This window comes from Manis pentadactyla, chromosome 15, assembly GCF_030020395.1.
Source record: "Manis pentadactyla isolate mManPen7 chromosome 15, mManPen7.hap1, whole genome shotgun sequence".
Lineage (NCBI taxonomy): Eukaryota > Metazoa > Chordata > Mammalia > Pholidota > Manidae > Manis > Manis pentadactyla.
In genome coordinates, this window is record NC_080033.1 from 33,346,141 (window position 1) to 33,362,745 (window position 16,605).

Consider the following 16,605-nt stretch of genomic DNA (forward strand, 5'->3'; position numbering starts at 1 on the left):
CAATAACTTCAACTTCAGAGACCTCGATTAATGCCAGGACCCCCTTTTTTTTTTCATTTGGGGTTGTTAGTTCTGGAAATTAACTACAAGTACTCTGTTTAGGCTTAGGGATGGCATAAAACCCTTAAATTTTTAGTTTTCAGTTTCCCTGCATTTGTTCTTTTACAAATTTAAGATGTGTAACTGATGTCTCTTTTCCCTAAAATTAAAGTGTGTTCTAAAAATACCTACCCTGGGAATGAAAATAAGGTAATTCAAAGATGGAAAGAGCAATACAACAACCTTTTAATAGTAGTTTTACCTGATTTTTCTCATACCAGCCTAAGAGTCTTTTCTGTAAAACATTAGTAATATCAATGCTTCCCCCAATCTCAAATATTCAACTTAATGGAGACAGAGAATCTTTAATTTAACATTTAATGAAAACAGAGCATTGTAACAGGTTTTATGCAGACATGGTTCTAATTATTTGCTGTTATGTTACTTTTAAAAAGGGGATGGTTGTGGGGAGATAGAGGCTAGGTTAACCTGGCCCCAGTGTCAGGATCATTACTTACGAGTTTTGAAACTCAGATGTCCTTGACTCTACAAAGCATCAGTTGAAGCCAATAAAGCCTGTTTCTACCAACATACCACTTTCTTTTGCTTTTAAACTATAAAATGGGCATGAACCTGAGGCAGAAGCTTTAGGCCAATAGGTTTTTAAGGGCTGTTTAAGAACCAGAACTGATACATTCTCCAGTTTAAGGATAACATTTTATAGTTCAAAATGCAATTCTTCCTTCTAAAAATTAACATAAAGAATAATTTACACCAACAGCTTTTTATTATCAAGTTTTGGAAACCTTTCACAAGATGGTAAAAAAAAAAAAAAAAAAAAGAAAAAAAACCTTTACAACCATACCTAACGTTATTTTTTTCATTGTTCCCAGTCAGCTCCAAACCCATTGTGTGCAAAGCCCATTTTTCCATGCATCTAAATGATAGACACAGGCTATGAAATTCTTTATTCTATTTGTAGCAGCTTATGCAGGTGCAGCCAAACACAAAGCTTCAGGACAAATTGTACACAAACTTTACAATGTGGGATTGAATGTAAAATATTAAACATAAAATCTACACAAAACTGATAAAAATCAAGCACAGATACCAGGGCTAAAACTTATAACCCATGTGTAAAAGAGAGTTGTTTCCTTTCAAGTGCTTTATTCTGCTACAGAACAGTCGAAATGAAGATGTAAAGCTTTGTGGTTAGTTTAAATTATACACTCTGTAGATACTATACCAATTTTTAAAGTTACACATAGACCAACAGATGTCCATCAGTTCATCTGGACTGACCACACACTCCAGCTGGATCGCTGAAAACAAACCAGGCAAACGTGGAAAGAAAATCCACCTGTGTAATTTGTTTGCAGAGTTTACTGATGGGCACATTGCACTCCTGGTCCGTGATGGCTGCTGCTTTCTTCATCAGAACTATCATTATAGGCTTCACGCCTCTGACCACCTCCTGAGCCCCGAGTGCTATCAAATTCCTGAAGCTCTACCTCCTCTGTGTCTCCAATTATGTTTGGAACATCTGGTCTAGATGGCAGAAGATCTTCTAGTTCCTTCATTAAAACAAACAAAAATAAGATTAGTTGTAAGACACCTTCATCAACTTCCCTTTTGATACAATCAAAAGGTATACAAAGGTATGTACTTCTTTGAGAGTTAAAAGAGGTAAGTCTTTGCATTCTAAGCCAGAGATCACAAACTGATGACCCACAGGCCAAACTTGCAGACAGCTTTTGTGCAAGTCATCTATTACTTTAGAAAACAAAACAGAATGCCCAGAATTAGTTGTCACCATTTAAACACTGGAAAATTTCACATCAGACATGCTTGCCTGCACGGAACAACCAGTAGATACTAAGCTGGGGGTTACCCTCTTCAGGTGAGAGATCTATTCTTCAGGTGTCCCAATTCTCCCACCACCACCTCACACCAGTTTGCTTTACTTCATTATTATTCCCTGCTTGGCTCCATCAACATTTATACCAGCAATCACTTCTTTAATAACTAGGACAGCCCATCAATCACTCAAATATTAAAAAAGTAAAATGTCATAGATTGTGTTACCTAATCTTAACACCAAACACAAATGGAAGGTGACAAAGAAACACAACTTAATTAAACTTAAAGTCATCCACTGTTTAAATTTAGAGAGAATACTTACAGAAAGCTTATCTGGGTTGATCCAGTTGTTTTCAGGAAACTGCACATCAAACTTTATGTAAAGATCACCTTTTTCAAAGGGATTACGATACTGTGGCATTCCTTCACCTCGAACTACACGGACACATCCTATTATTTAAGTAAAGAAGAAACTACTAAGAATTTTACCCAAGAAGAAAGGTGCTCTGTAATACTGTTTTGAGGGTTATCTACTATAGAAAATTACAAATTGTAAAATACATGGAATCCTGGATCAGAAAAAAACCAAGATTTACCTGGTTCAATTACTTTACCAGGTGGGTATTTCACCACAATCTGACGTCCATCAAGGTGCTTAAATGTGAACTGAAATCCACATAGAGCTTCAACAAGTCCTATCTTGTATGTCATGTGCAAATCATTCCCATCTCTTTGGAACACCTGGCAAATAAAACACACAAAAATTAAAAAAAAATTTATGGAACCACACTCTGCTCTACTGTGTTCTTTGAATCAATTTCAAAACCTTAATTCCACTATTTACTGCTTGTCTCCATCTGTAATTCCCTGTATTTACATAAGGAAACCATTCTCTCTTTTTTTTTTTTAGGAGAGCAAGGCACAGGCTTTTATTTAGAAATAAAGTGAGAGAATAGAGCTCCTGGCTCACTCTAGGAGGGGACAAGAGAGCCCCAAGGAAACCATTCTCAATGTGCTAGTCACTCCTGTAAGAAAAGCATAGGAATTGGGAAAACAATGGTTCATAAGGCACAGCTGAGGCTCCAAAAACAGAACCAGGTATATTCTGCATTTATAGACCATTTCCTGACCTTTACTCTGGAAAAAAAGGTACATTAGGCCCAGGAGAATTCTGTAGAACCAGTTAACCTTGGAGTGTTTCCCAAACTGGGGAAGCGGAGGGTCCAAGTTCAACATAAAAAGCTGAACGAGTAAAGAGGCTCAATCCCAAGCTTCACACATGTACAAACAAGTTTTACCTTACCTAAAGTTCAAAACTTGCTTAGATGAATGTAAACAAGCAGCAAATGGTAAAGTTGGCTTATTATTACACTATAATAAACCTGTGGACTAGCTAATGCAAAAGGGTATTCAGTAAGTATCAAGACCTCTCAACATGAGGGAAAAATACATCCAATTTCACACAGGACAGAAACAAATTTGTAGTTTTTGCTTATTGGAGTTTATAAATATCTACATTTTGAATTTTAAGGTGAAACAAAATTAAATGCAGTGAAAGGTTATTTAGATTTTTCAATACAGTAGTCTCTTCCAAAGAATAATGCTAGCTGGTTCATTTTGGGAACAGAGGAAATCTGAAAGATAACCTTTTTTCCTAATTATCCTCCTAAATTTACCCCTGAAGGAGAGTTAATTTCAATCCATTATCCTGGACCAGTAGCATCAAGCTGCACCAGGAAGCATGTAGGAATGCACATTCTTGGTCTCTACACCAAATGTATTGCATCAGAAACTATGGAGGCGGGGCCAGCAATCTGTAGTTTTAACAAGACCTCCAGGCAATTCTAATGTATGCTAAACTTTGAGATCTGCTAAATGTCTATTACCCATGTGCATTTACTTAATTATTTCTCACAATGGGTGGAAAAATCAAATTCAACAAGGATTCTTTAATGTAGAATGTTTCAATGCTTTTAGAACTGTGAAAGGCTAGTGTTAAGACACATCTTTAACCAAATATCCTTACAGCTTTGGTTAAAGAAGGACACAAGAAAGGACATCATGTTCTTGGATAGGAGAACTCAACTTAAAATGACCCAAATTAAAAATATGGTATCAGGGTTGTTTTTTGTGGGGAGGAAACTGGCAGAAAGAGTGGGTAGGCATGACAATTTGATGTGAGCATCTGAACAGAGAATAAGCAAGCAAAGACAGGGAGTTTTTGAAAAAGAGGATTAATAAACAGGGATAACCAAGAACCAGACAGTAAAACACTTAGAAGTGATGACTTCTGAAAAACAAAAGTATACAGAAGGGATAACACCAGCAGATACTCTGGATTTTGCTGTTCAAATGCAAATGGTAGTCAATTCACCAAAACCCACACACACCTATTGTGAAAGATGAATACTCATGATACATCGCATTCTCAAATGAGTGCTTTTTGATCAGAAGGCATACACTGTCTTGGTTATAGCACTTATCCTAATCTCATGACCTCATAATTCAACTCCTTCAGCACAACTATTAGCAGAGTGATAAAAAGCCCACACTAATCAAATTTTCTTCAGAAGGTTAGTATTTTCAGTGGTATAAATTAAACAAGATGCTTAAATCTCATCTTAGGTTCAAATTTATTTTACTGGTCATAATAAAAACCAAGAAAGAACAACCTTTGACTTAGAAGAACTTCCATCCTTGCCTTTAACATCTTCTTTTTTCTATGTTAGTTATATCTGCTGTATGTTGGAAATTACATGCAATTCTACTGCTACCAACAATTTTAAGAGGTGATCTTCTGAATGGCTCCCCACATCCCCAAGAAGGAAAAGCAGCTTATTCATTATCTCAACTGATTCTGCTGTATCCTTCGGAGGCAGGACTATCTTTGTTTTTTAGTAAGCAAAGCCAAGACCAGGGAGGCCTATGCTAGTAAATGGAAGTCAGAACTTAAGTCCATTGTCTCAGACTCCAGTAATCTTTATTTTAAAAATCTCAACTGAATTACATTTCACTATTAAGGGCTAAACTTAGGGGTAAAAAAGTTTCACCATCAGTGTGACATGCTAAAAACCCAAAAACATCATCTTTACTCTCTTCCAAATACAGACTAACTTCCTCACTACTGCCTGCTGCTGCACTGCCAGGCAGCATTTGATAACCTCTCTCACTGTTTCACTGATGTCCCAGTGAAAATACCCGCATGCTTTTTGTATCATCTTTCCATACAGTTTACTCTACATGTAAGTAGGCTACAAGCATCTTGATGACTTGGTTATCTATCTTTCTACCTTTTATGCCTAGTATGATGTGCATGGAAGGCAAAAATGAACAAATGAGGAAGTGGCTAAAATGCCAGTTAACAGAGAATCTTAAGCTTACAAACATTTCAACCTGTAAGGTCCCAAGGCAAAATCCTAGAAATTCTATTTTTAGCAATCTAGAAGACCCTTGTCATTTGGAGGTTCACAATATCCACAAAGGGCTAAGATACATACAGTAATTTATACAGCTTTGCTGAGGCAAGAAATTTGACTAGTACACCCTGAGAAAGACTAGTAGGAAAGCAAGTCACAACCCAGTGAGGGAATGAATCTCACCAAATTGCCAGAATCTGCATCTCAATATGGCTTTGTTCTCTATTGAATTCTTGAAGTGATTTTTTAAAATTTACTTTAATTGCAGAAATCACCATCAAATACGAGAAAATTTTAGTGCAAAGTAAAAAGGCAGATGACTTGTGATATGAAGACTTTCAGAGGAATTCAAGTTTATGTGATTAAGTACGAGGCCAGAATACTGGCAAATACTTCTATAATACTCAAGAATTTAGGTGATTTCTAAGGGATGTTTCTATGAATAGCTCCAAATACACTCTTCATGAATAAAGGTCTACAGTATACCATATAGCATATTAAAAAATATTGCCACTGCAATGGTATGATCAAAATAACATATACTAGACCACATTATTATATCAGTTAATTTTGCCTGGTACATACCAGATACAATACATATTCAAAATAATAATTTTTCTTTAAACTGCAGAACCTTTCTTACAAGAAAAGCTCATCTGGATACCCAATATGTAAAACAAATCAACATAGCAGCATTGAGGACTGAAGCTGTCCACTCACCACCCATCAAAGGAGTTTTATAATGAAAAATAAGCTGCCTTAGATCATCTGGTCCAATGCCCTTATTCTCATAAACAAGAAAACTGGGATACATAGACAACAGGATTACTTAAGATTATAGTGCTAGCCAGTTGCTGAGCTAGGACCAAAACTGACTCCTTTTACAGTGCTTCTGACCACTCCTGCCGTGTTGGTCTACTAAGCAAGTCAGTTCTTATGAACTCAGCTTAATCATTTAACCTCATTTATGTTCACTGTTGGCTACAGGGAACACAAACAGATTGAACCTGTACCTTGCATGTAAGACCCATTTCTAGATAAAACAAAAACAAAACAAACAAAAAGGAAATTACCTCATGTTCCTTCTCTTGTAGCAAAAGAACAATATCTCCTGGTTCCACTCCTGGGGCCTGGTCTGCTTCCCCAGTGAATGTAATTCTCTGTCCATGTTTCATGCCTTTGTCTACGTGGACTTCAAGAATCTTGACTTCTTTAATCACCTTCTTCCCTTCACATTTTTTACAGCGGTCCTTTTCATTAATGACCTCTCCTGGAAAGAGAGGTCATTCAACCTTCCAGCAAGAGCACTACACTGCACTCTTAAGTAAAATAGGTCTTGATAAAAATGCCTTTATTAATTTTCTGGATGTCTTTTAATCGCTACCTTGAGTTTTGTTTAAAGTATTCTTAATACATACTACAAAAACTCACATACTAGTACAGGTTACCTGAAGGACCCAGCTACTAGTCTCTTATACTCTGGAGTTTTAATATATCTTAAATAATACTTTCTTGGTTTCTTACTCTACTCCCTAAGTTAAAACAAAGCTAAAGGATTGAGGAAACAAAATGGGTGGTCAGATGCTGGAGCTTAAAATGCTCCTTCATCTTTTGTTTTCAGTTTTAGTTTCATGTAAGTTTAATTCTGTTGACAGAGACATCCAAATAAAAATTTAAATACCCTTTACAGCTCATTATTACATTGTATAGTTGGTACTGGATTTCATTTATATCATAGACTAAACTCTGCTCAGGTGTCCTATAATGGATCTTCCTTTTATTTAGGTATACTACCAGTGAGAATTTGCAAAGCCAATTAAGAGATGACTGAATTTTAGCTGGCACTAACTACCTCCATACCATGTTGAAGACAAAACAGCCTCTTTTGTATGTATTCTTCTGAAACATCTGATTAGTGGTATAGTAAAAGTAAAACTGAAGTTGTACATAGTACATTGTGGTAAAAGAGCATAACTTTAATGGCTAATTATTGGCGCACTTCAATGCTTAGATGTCATGTATAATTAATGATTTGAGGGACTGTTTCTAGAACACTGCTTTTGCAAAGTATGTTCTATAAAACACCAGTTCCTCAAAATGGTAATGGTACATGGCAAAAGATTTCAGCCAAGTTTGGTTTCTTGGCGGTGGGAATTCTTAAAGAAACTTTACTGAGATAAAATCCACTGAGACTCTCCATGGGGGGAATAAAATATGTAGCTTCTCCAAATTATCTCGCTACTTCCAGAAGCAATTTTGAAAGGATGCTCTAGAACTGTGCTGTACAATATGGTAATTACCATTCATGTGCAGCTATTTAAAGTTTAAATTAATTAAAGTAAAAAAATTCAGGTCGTCAGTCACAGACACATTTTAAATATTCAAAGGCTGGTGGCTACTGTACTAGACATTACATATACAGAATATTTCATATATCATTGCAGAGAAATTCTATTGCACAGCACTGCTCTGGAAGAGGGGCTGGCAAACTAAGGCCTACAGACCAAACTGGGCATGTCCTTGTTTTTGTAATGTTTAACTGGAAGTCAGTCAAGCCCATTTGTTTACACGTTGTCCGTGACTTATAAAAGCACTAAAAGGGCAGAGGTGAACAGTCGTTACAGAAACCATTTTGCCCACAAAGCCTAAAATATTTACCTCTGTGAGATAACTTCAACCCCAGTATCTATCCTTAAGAGCTACCTAAAGCTTACAGTGAAATCTACTTATTAGAATGATAACACTTTGCTATCTCCCTCTTTACCAAATATAACCTTTCAAAATATAAAGGGACAAAAAACTCTGCCCATCTTTTTGGAATTAAAAAAGACTAACATTTCATTAAACACAATACAGATTTACTGGTTATCTGTGTTCACTGGATCTATGCATAATTGGAATACTTTCACATTTTTCTTTTAGAACTCTTTGTATCTTTTCTTTAATAAGATTAATAAAAACACATTAAAAAAGAAAATTTGTAAGTCTCTCCAATTTCTGCATTCCCAATCCATTTCAACACAAAATCAGAGAAGAATTGGCATGCATACCTTCTCCATTACAGTCAGAACACACAGACTGCATCTGTTGCACCATTCCTGGAGCCAGCTGTCTGATCATGATGCGTACACCTCGACCCCGACAAGCACTACACTTCTGAACAGCTCCAGTTTTTCCACCTTGGCTAAAGCAAGTAAAAGCATAAATTAGATTTTTGCCCACAGACTATTCCAACAGGCCATGACAGACAGGAATTATACTTGTTTCACCTTCATCTTCAACCCCTAATGAATGACTTGTTTTTAAACAGACTTTCAGAAATAATAGAAAATTTTCTGTGTTGGGTAGTTTTACATCATGAGTAACTTGTAGCAGGTATAGACTAAATGAGTCATTGAAACAACAGATTAAATTTATTTAATAAACCAGAACACACACTTACCCACTGCATGCACTACAGAGTACATTCTTGCTAAGTTGTAGTTTGGTTGTCTTGCCATTATACAGATCTTCTAAAGATACTCTGGGGAGAAAACAATTAGGTTCTATCAAATGCCAAGTTCTCTTAAATAAAAGATTTAAGTGACAGCTGATGCAACAAATTTCACTACAACCTTTTAAAGCAAAGAATTAAAAAAATACTTTACATTAAGTCAACTGACTAAGGTTTCATTTTGTGGCTATGGACAGTACATACACTGCTCAAAACCAGACCGACGGGATCTGGTCAACAATTTCCTTGCTGCATTTTCTGATAAAACTAGTAACTGCACAAGCTCAAGCATCATGCAGAAGCCCGCCATCTAATCCAACCTTCTCAAATAGGTACAATTATTATCCGCATTTTAAGACAAAACCAAACAGGTTAAGTTGCTGAAGATCGCATAGACATTTGGCTCCAGAGTCCCTGCTCTAGGACAAGGCTCTGCTCCTCCAAGGACAATTTAGAAAGGCTCCAAGTTATATCACAACTTATGGGGAGGCACAAGATTGCACATCTCAAAAAAAAAAAAAAGGGAAAGAAAGAAAGTGGCCTTATCCACACTGTGACAGAGAGGAGGAAAATAACAGGTATTCAATAGAGTCTAGAAGATTTACAGGTCAACAATTTAAGCAAATTGTATATCTGAACGACTTTTCATCAACTTTTCAAAGGGGTCTATGATTCAAAAATAGTATCCACTTAGGATCTGGCAGTGATGCATTTATTTTGGTTTTACCCTTCTCATTATTTTTAAATCTTAATAGTAATGATTTACTTTAAAACAGAGGAAAACTTCAAACAAAGTGTTTTGCAAAGCACCTATACTATTTTGTGGTATTAAAACTTTCTGAAAATTGTTATTTCATAAACTTTTACTCATTCTAGGCAGTATTCGAATAAAATACTTATGGACAAAACATTACCAACACTTCCACCTAATGGAAGTATCTATCTAAAGCATAACCTCACACAAAAGCAATTGGTTGCACCTGCCTTTAATATTCCTATGAACCTTTAACCAAATCACTTTCAGAGAACAAATAGGTTGAGTCTCTTCCAAGTTATAGGTTTAATTACAATTAGTATGCAAATGACTACCTAAAAAATCCAGAAAAATCCTTATGTCAACAAACATGGTCAAGGGAAGGAAAAATGTGGGTAATAGTCTGGCAAAGCTAGCACTCTCTACTAGCAGGGCTACACTGGCACAATCCTCCACATAGTAATTTAGTTATAGTTATCAGCCTCACAACACTGAAGCCTGCGTGGGAATCTGTCAAGAAGAAATAAAGCCATATATAAAAGACACCCAAAGCAGCACAATTACAGAAAAAACCCCGGCAACATCCTATATAAGTGACAGCTGATACAACAAATTCCACTAAAACCTTTAAAAATAATGAATTAAAAATACCTTACACTAAGTCAACTGACTAAGGTTTCATTTTGTGGCTATGGACAGTATATATGGTCCTCAAAACTAGAACCTACAAGGATCAGGTCAACTATTTCCTTGCTGCATTTTCTGATTAAACTAGTAACTAAACAAGGTCAAGCATCATGCAGGAGCCCTCCATTTAACCCAACCTTCTGAAAGAAGGTTGACTAAATAAATCACAGAATGAAATATAATAAAGTCACCCAAAATACAGTATTATAGTAAGGAAAATTCTGAATCATGTTAAAACATCAGGAAACAAAACTGCATTTACTGTACAGTATGGAAAATTTAAGGAGAGTAAGAAAAAGGTACAGCAAGCACTCTCTTGATCCTATTTACTTCTTAGACCATTTCTATATCAAAAAACACGAAAGAATTAATTCACACTGCATGAGTACTACTCTTGGAATGACAACCAAATTATTTTTTCTGAAGAGGAAATGCTTTTAAAATACAAACTTAAGAATGAGGCTCAAACAATGTAAGTTTATACTTTACTTCCTCTTATCTACTCAAATATATAAACTAGTAAGAAATATCTTAAATAAACACTTTAACTTCAGTCTCTGGCATTTACAAGTCAAACTAGTATTTGTTCACCAAAAATTAACAGGAGAAAATACCCCACAAATTTTACAGAGTGAAATAACTATTTTCTCATTGTTTGCAGTCTAAGATCAAGGTCAGACACCATTCATACGTTGGCAGGTTAATGTCAGGCTTAAAGGCAGCAAGCTCCATGGAAACCAATTTAGGACTGTAACATATAAACAAACCAGAAAGAGTGTAACTCACTTTTTAAGTTTTTAAATAAAAGTGATTTGGAAGATTTAAATACTTTAAAGATAAGAATGTTCAAAGCTGCAATTTAAAATCATATAGTAACAAGCGACCTCAGAAGCATATAACAAAACCACTTTCCTACTGGTGTAAGAACACCAACTATTCTTTACGATCTATAGCAAAATACAAACATCCAGGCTATCAAATTTAATTTAGTCACCCAGAGGACAGTAAGGCAAATGGAAGATTTTTTCCCCTGAAGAATACAACATTTTTGATACCTTTTCTCTTTTACTGAGTATTACAATTTGGGGGGAAAAAAGTACTTAATATATTTTAAAAAAGAAAAAAGATATTCACTTGAGTGGATGCATCATGTCTTCTCCTCTTCTTCTGCCATTTCGACTTCTACTCTGATTGCCCATGAAGCCAAACAATCCCCCACCAAAAATGTGAGAGAAAATGTCATCCATGCCACCGCTTCCGCCGCTACCTTCCCGAAGACCTTGTTCTCCATATCTGTCATATAACTCGCGCTTCTCAGGATTTGATAGTACTTCATATGCAAAACTTATTTCTTTGAACTATAAAAGTAAAAAAGGAAAACAACTGGTAATTGTTTCTACAGGAAATCCAGAACCTAATAAAAATAGAATAAATAATCTAATAAAAACACAATCTAATGAAAACTGTAAACTATCTTTGGTTTCATTCTGGTCCTACTTCTCACCTACCCAGAATTTTCCCATTCCCATTACAAAATCGATATACTCAACATAAAAATTTGGCTCTATGGGCACAGAGGACTTTTCTTATAACATTCCTTTTTTCAAGGAGGGCAATTTAAGGTTAAGTTGAAACCTCAGGGCACAAAAGTATCAAATAACTTACTTTGTCACCAGCATTTGGATTCTTATCAGGGTGGTATTCCTTGGCTAACTTTCTGTATGCCTACAATAAAGGATTAAAATAAAAGTTATATACAAAGAACAGTTTCAAGATTTGTGAGTACCAACTTAGCATCCACTTTTCTGAGAAGCAATGTTCTAAAATCATAAGCATCCAAAAATATCTTCTATTCATTGGGATTGTTAGACATTTCCCATCTCGGTATTCTTTAATTTAATCTAATAAAGCAGTTAGTATACTTGAAAATAGGTTTATATGGCAGCCAAACACAAACCATGAAACAATACTAGAGAAAAATTTTTTGAAAAATCCCACATTTTCACTATTGTTAAATGTCTTTGACAGCCAGTAACCAGACCAGGAAGACTCCAATAACTCTAAAGAAGAGACTGTTTGGCTTAAATCACCAAAAATTGAGCTAAGGTAAGAATCCCTGATCATGACGGCTCTTGCCTTCTAGTTGTATTATCAAGAAAATGCCGAGAAGCTTCTAAATCTTGTTTTATTTTCACATGGTGGCCTCAGTCATAACGAAGTTGCATACATTTAGGTGATCAAGATATACAGCACTTCAGTCCTTCATTCAGACACATGAATTACATAATACCGGCTAGCATTTCCGGTAAGGTAACAGGAAGTGCACTTTACTTTCGACCGTACCACCGGTACCACTGCTTGAGGAGCATTCTCATTTTTCTCGTACAAATACGGACACCCTAAGCCCCGTGAAGATGCTGTGGGCTTTAATCAAATGCTTGAAGAGCTTTGAAATTCTGAGATTAGAGATTCGCAGCATTGTAAACAGCGACAGTGTGGCCTTATATATTTATTTTTAGGCAGTGCACACTGAGGTGTTTGGCTGGGACCCACGGCTTATTCCTGCAGCGGGAACAGAACATTTAGGTTCCCTGGCACAGACCAATACACCCCACACAGACCCACCAGGGTGGAAGAGAGGGAGGAGCTCCGGCAGCCGCGGCTTCCAGGAAACATCCCCAGCTCTGGCGGGGGCAGCCTTGACCCTCCCGCCAGGCCCTAGACCAGCCCCGACTAAGTTCCGGCGCCGACGTCCGCGGCGTGGACTTCTCTTCCGGGGCCGGGATGCGCTGGGCGCCTCTGCCCAACCTGTTTTTCCAGGGTGTTGACCTCGGCCCAGGGAGCGCTGGGCAAGCAGTTGCCTCCCGGCAGCTCCCGGCCTCTGCTCCCCTCCGGGGAAGGGAGAAAGGGAAGGTTTTGGTCGTATTTGCCCAAAGGTGGGTTTTATTTGCTGCATCTGCGGACGGGCATGGCAGGCGGCCCAAGGTCAGCCGAGGCCGGTCTCGCTGCCGCGGCCCCCAGCCTGGGCCGGCCGCGGCTGCTGCCGGCTCGCGGGCCTCCCCGTAACGTGGCCTCGCCACCAAAGCCGCGCAGGCCCGCTCCGCTCACACCCTGTCAGGCCAGCCCCCTCCCCGATACCTTCTTCAGCTCGTTCTCGCTGGCGCCGGGCGGGACGCCCAGTATGTCGTACAGCTTCGTGTCGGCCACGTTCGCCATGGCGACCGGCCGCGCGGCGCTCAGGGAAGAAGGCGACGGAGCTGACGGAGCGGAGCCAGGCCCACAGCAGCGTCGGCAGCAGCGAAGGCCGAGGGAGACAGCAAGGGGGAAGCGGGGGCGGGGCTGAACTTTGACCCGGCGCGCGCCGCGCCGTGACGTCGCTGCGCACAGCCCGCCCCCGAGCGCTCCGTCGCAGGGTTTGGGGTCATGGGTGGGATTGTGCCGGGGGTTTGCTCGCTTCTCCTCTGGTTGCAGGCCGCTTGTCGGGGTCCAGAGTAGAAAATGAGGGATAGCTCTGCCTGGTGCTCTCCAGGAATTCGGCTCTTTCCGAAAGGCGTTTATGCGCGGTGCTGAGGGGATGAAGAGGCCGTCCTCTTGATGGCTGCAAGTTTCCGGCGGGAGAGAAAGCCGGTCCCGCTCCCTAAGTAGGCCCGTTCTGCACGCACAGGTCCTCAGAATCCGAGACGCAGGCGGCGGGACTATCTGGGTCTGGTTCCCGCGGGACTATGAAAAAGTAGTGTGTGTGTGTGTGTGTGGTGTTTCATATTAGGGAATTTTCGAACATTCACCAATAGTATAATACACCCAAAAGCTCAAAGTTAGCTACATTATACGAATTTTGCATCTATCCCCCATACTCTAACCTCCAGTGTTTTAAGGGAAATCATTTCATTCATAAATACCCTAAGTGTGTGTATACATACATATATATATATATACATAAAACCGATGACTTCGTAACGCATAATGACATCACATTTAATGAAACTAATTCCTTTAATTCCTAGCCCATGTTTTAGATTTTCACAATTGCCTCATGTCCTTTCACAGCTGGTTTGTGATATCCAGATCCAAATCATTGTCCACCTGTAGCATATGGATAATGTGTTTAGGTCTGTTACTTGAGAGCTTTAAAATTAGCCCTCACAGTCCTCTGGTAATTGATGCACATTGATTTACATTCGCTTACTACCACGTGCTGCGATGTACAGGCGCCTGGAATGGGGGAGGGGAGTATTTCAAAAGAATAAGTTTGAGTGCCTTGCTTCCAATTCACTAACGATTTATGAAAAGTGGAAAAGAAGATATTCTCCTTTGAAACCCGAACTGGTAGTAAAGACTCCAGCATAATTATCTCACTCAGGATAATCTCTCTTCCTCGGCATTCCTCCAGATCCAGTTGTGGAGAGCTTTGTCAATACATTTTGGGGTTTAATTTTCTTGTAAATTATAAGTAGGGAGAGAAACTGAGTGGAGGAAATATATCTACGTGTATTCACCAATGTCAGCCAAGGACTTTGAAATTTATCTTGAAAACCCCGGTGAGTAGTTGATGTGAAGTCGTGATGCTCCTTCCACCTAACTCTTCTTTTTCCTCAAATGCTATTCAAAATGCTACTCTTTATAAGTTCTTGATTCCACAGCCTAGTGAACACTGGTATCTTGAGTTTCCACTTCCCTTAGATTGTGCCTTTTGTAGACAGGTCTGATGTGCAGTTTGAATGGTATTTTGGTGCGAATCTGAACGCCGTTAATAGGCTATAGTTTCCCTAGGGGAAATTTATTATTTCTGTACTCCAGAAGGTCTAAGTGGTAAAAGCCTCCATAATTTCAATTTACTCACTTTTCTCATTTTGAGATGCTCGTAAGAGGTAGTGTAAAATTGTGGTGTAGATTGTGTGGATTGGTAGCCTGGCTCTGCCATTTCTTAACAATGTGATGGCTTTAAGCAATTTAGTTAACTTTTCTAGAGCTGTTTCCTCACATGTAAAATAGGATTTAATATATTTATAGCACTGGCTTGCTTTAAGGATTAAGATTTAATACATATAGAGTACATAGAACAGGAGCTAAAACCAAGTATTAGCAATTGTTTTTGCCCATTTACCTATAGGCTGTCTCCACATCTCTATTCATTTTATTTATTCATTTAAATTCCTTGCTTTCCTAGTGGGATTCCCCAACTTCCTCTGTTGCCTCTGTGGAATACCTGCAATACCCCTCAGTCCTTTTTCATGATCCTATCTCTTCAGATCTCCTTGCTTGCCAATTTACCATATTCTATTCTTCCTCCATTAATTCTTGCTCCACCTGAGAATATGAACTGAAAACTTTATCTTTATTGCAACCTTCATATACTTTTTCTTATTCTCATTTTATTGTCTTTCTGCCCATACAGAGTCAAAAAGATCTGGACTTTTCTATTTGTTTCAGTTTTACTCAATTTTTCTTCTTCCCTTTTTTTTTTTCTTTTTTAACAAGGGGAAAATATCCTCACTTGGTTCAGTTTTAACTGATACTCTGGTAAAAAGTAGCTGGGTAAATTCCCTTCCTAGCTTTAAATTATTTTTTTACCTGGCTCTAAACCAGTCACCATAGTTAATATTTTTATTTTGTTCTCATTTATTTACAATATTGTCTCCATTTCTGGATGTTAATTGTACTCGGTATTATGATTGCTAATTTTATAGATCAGCAAGTTATTTCAGAACAGTTGTGTGTGCTTCAGCTGACACAGGCTCTCCTCCCTGTCATCACATACTGAGTTAAACCTTTGTCATTGCTAGCACTGTAATATTTCAGCTACTGACTTTGTGTTTTTAAGGTAGCTCATTTATTTTAGGTCCAAATTTAGCTAATGCAATCAAGGGAACAAGACCTTTATCTCATTTCATGTTTCAGGCACCATAAAATGCTGAGTCATAGTGCATCTGAGAGCTGTTCTCCCTAGGCAAATGATTTAAGTTTGAGGCTGGAGAGATTTCAGATTTCTGCCAGGCTTATATTGTTCAATTCCTCTTTTAAAATTTGATGCACTTGTGTAACTGTATGGAGTTGAAGTGGGGAGGAAGTAGATAAGGCCTAGGGAGGGAGTGTGTGAATTACATTTTTTTAAGGCCATTTATACTGTTCACAACTAGCTGAATACAGAACCATGTAATCCATTACTTTACAGCCTTGGATATATGATTCAAGCAGTTCAGACAGTAGTTTTGCTTTCTGCCTTTTATCTAACAAGCTTTGAATGTACAGTGAAGATGATGCCAATTAAAATTATTTTTCAGGGAGTACAGAATAAAGTGTTAATGGCTCTTACAAGGATATTAGGACCACAGAATTGATGTTACTCTGAAAAGAAA

The 16,605-nt window shown here is 38.1% G+C and overlaps 1 protein-coding gene across 1 annotated transcript; it reads right to left on the reverse strand.

The window, feature by feature from the left end:
• Positions 1-399: 399 nt before the first annotated feature.
• Positions 400-13,606, reverse strand: DNAJA2 (DnaJ heat shock protein family (Hsp40) member A2). The gene is made up of 9 exons (XM_036927457.2): positions 13,388-13,606; positions 11,915-11,974; positions 11,384-11,607; positions 8,758-8,838; positions 8,366-8,499; positions 6,389-6,585; positions 2,496-2,640; positions 2,222-2,349; positions 400-1,613 (listed from the first exon to the last, which is right to left on the reverse strand). The coding sequence occupies exons 1-9, from the start codon at positions 13,463-13,465 to the stop codon at positions 1,422-1,424; spliced, it is 1,239 nt and encodes a 412-aa protein (XP_036783352.1). The 5' UTR covers positions 13,466-13,606; the 3' UTR covers positions 400-1,421.
• Between the last annotated feature and the right edge of the window lie 2,999 nt (positions 13,607-16,605).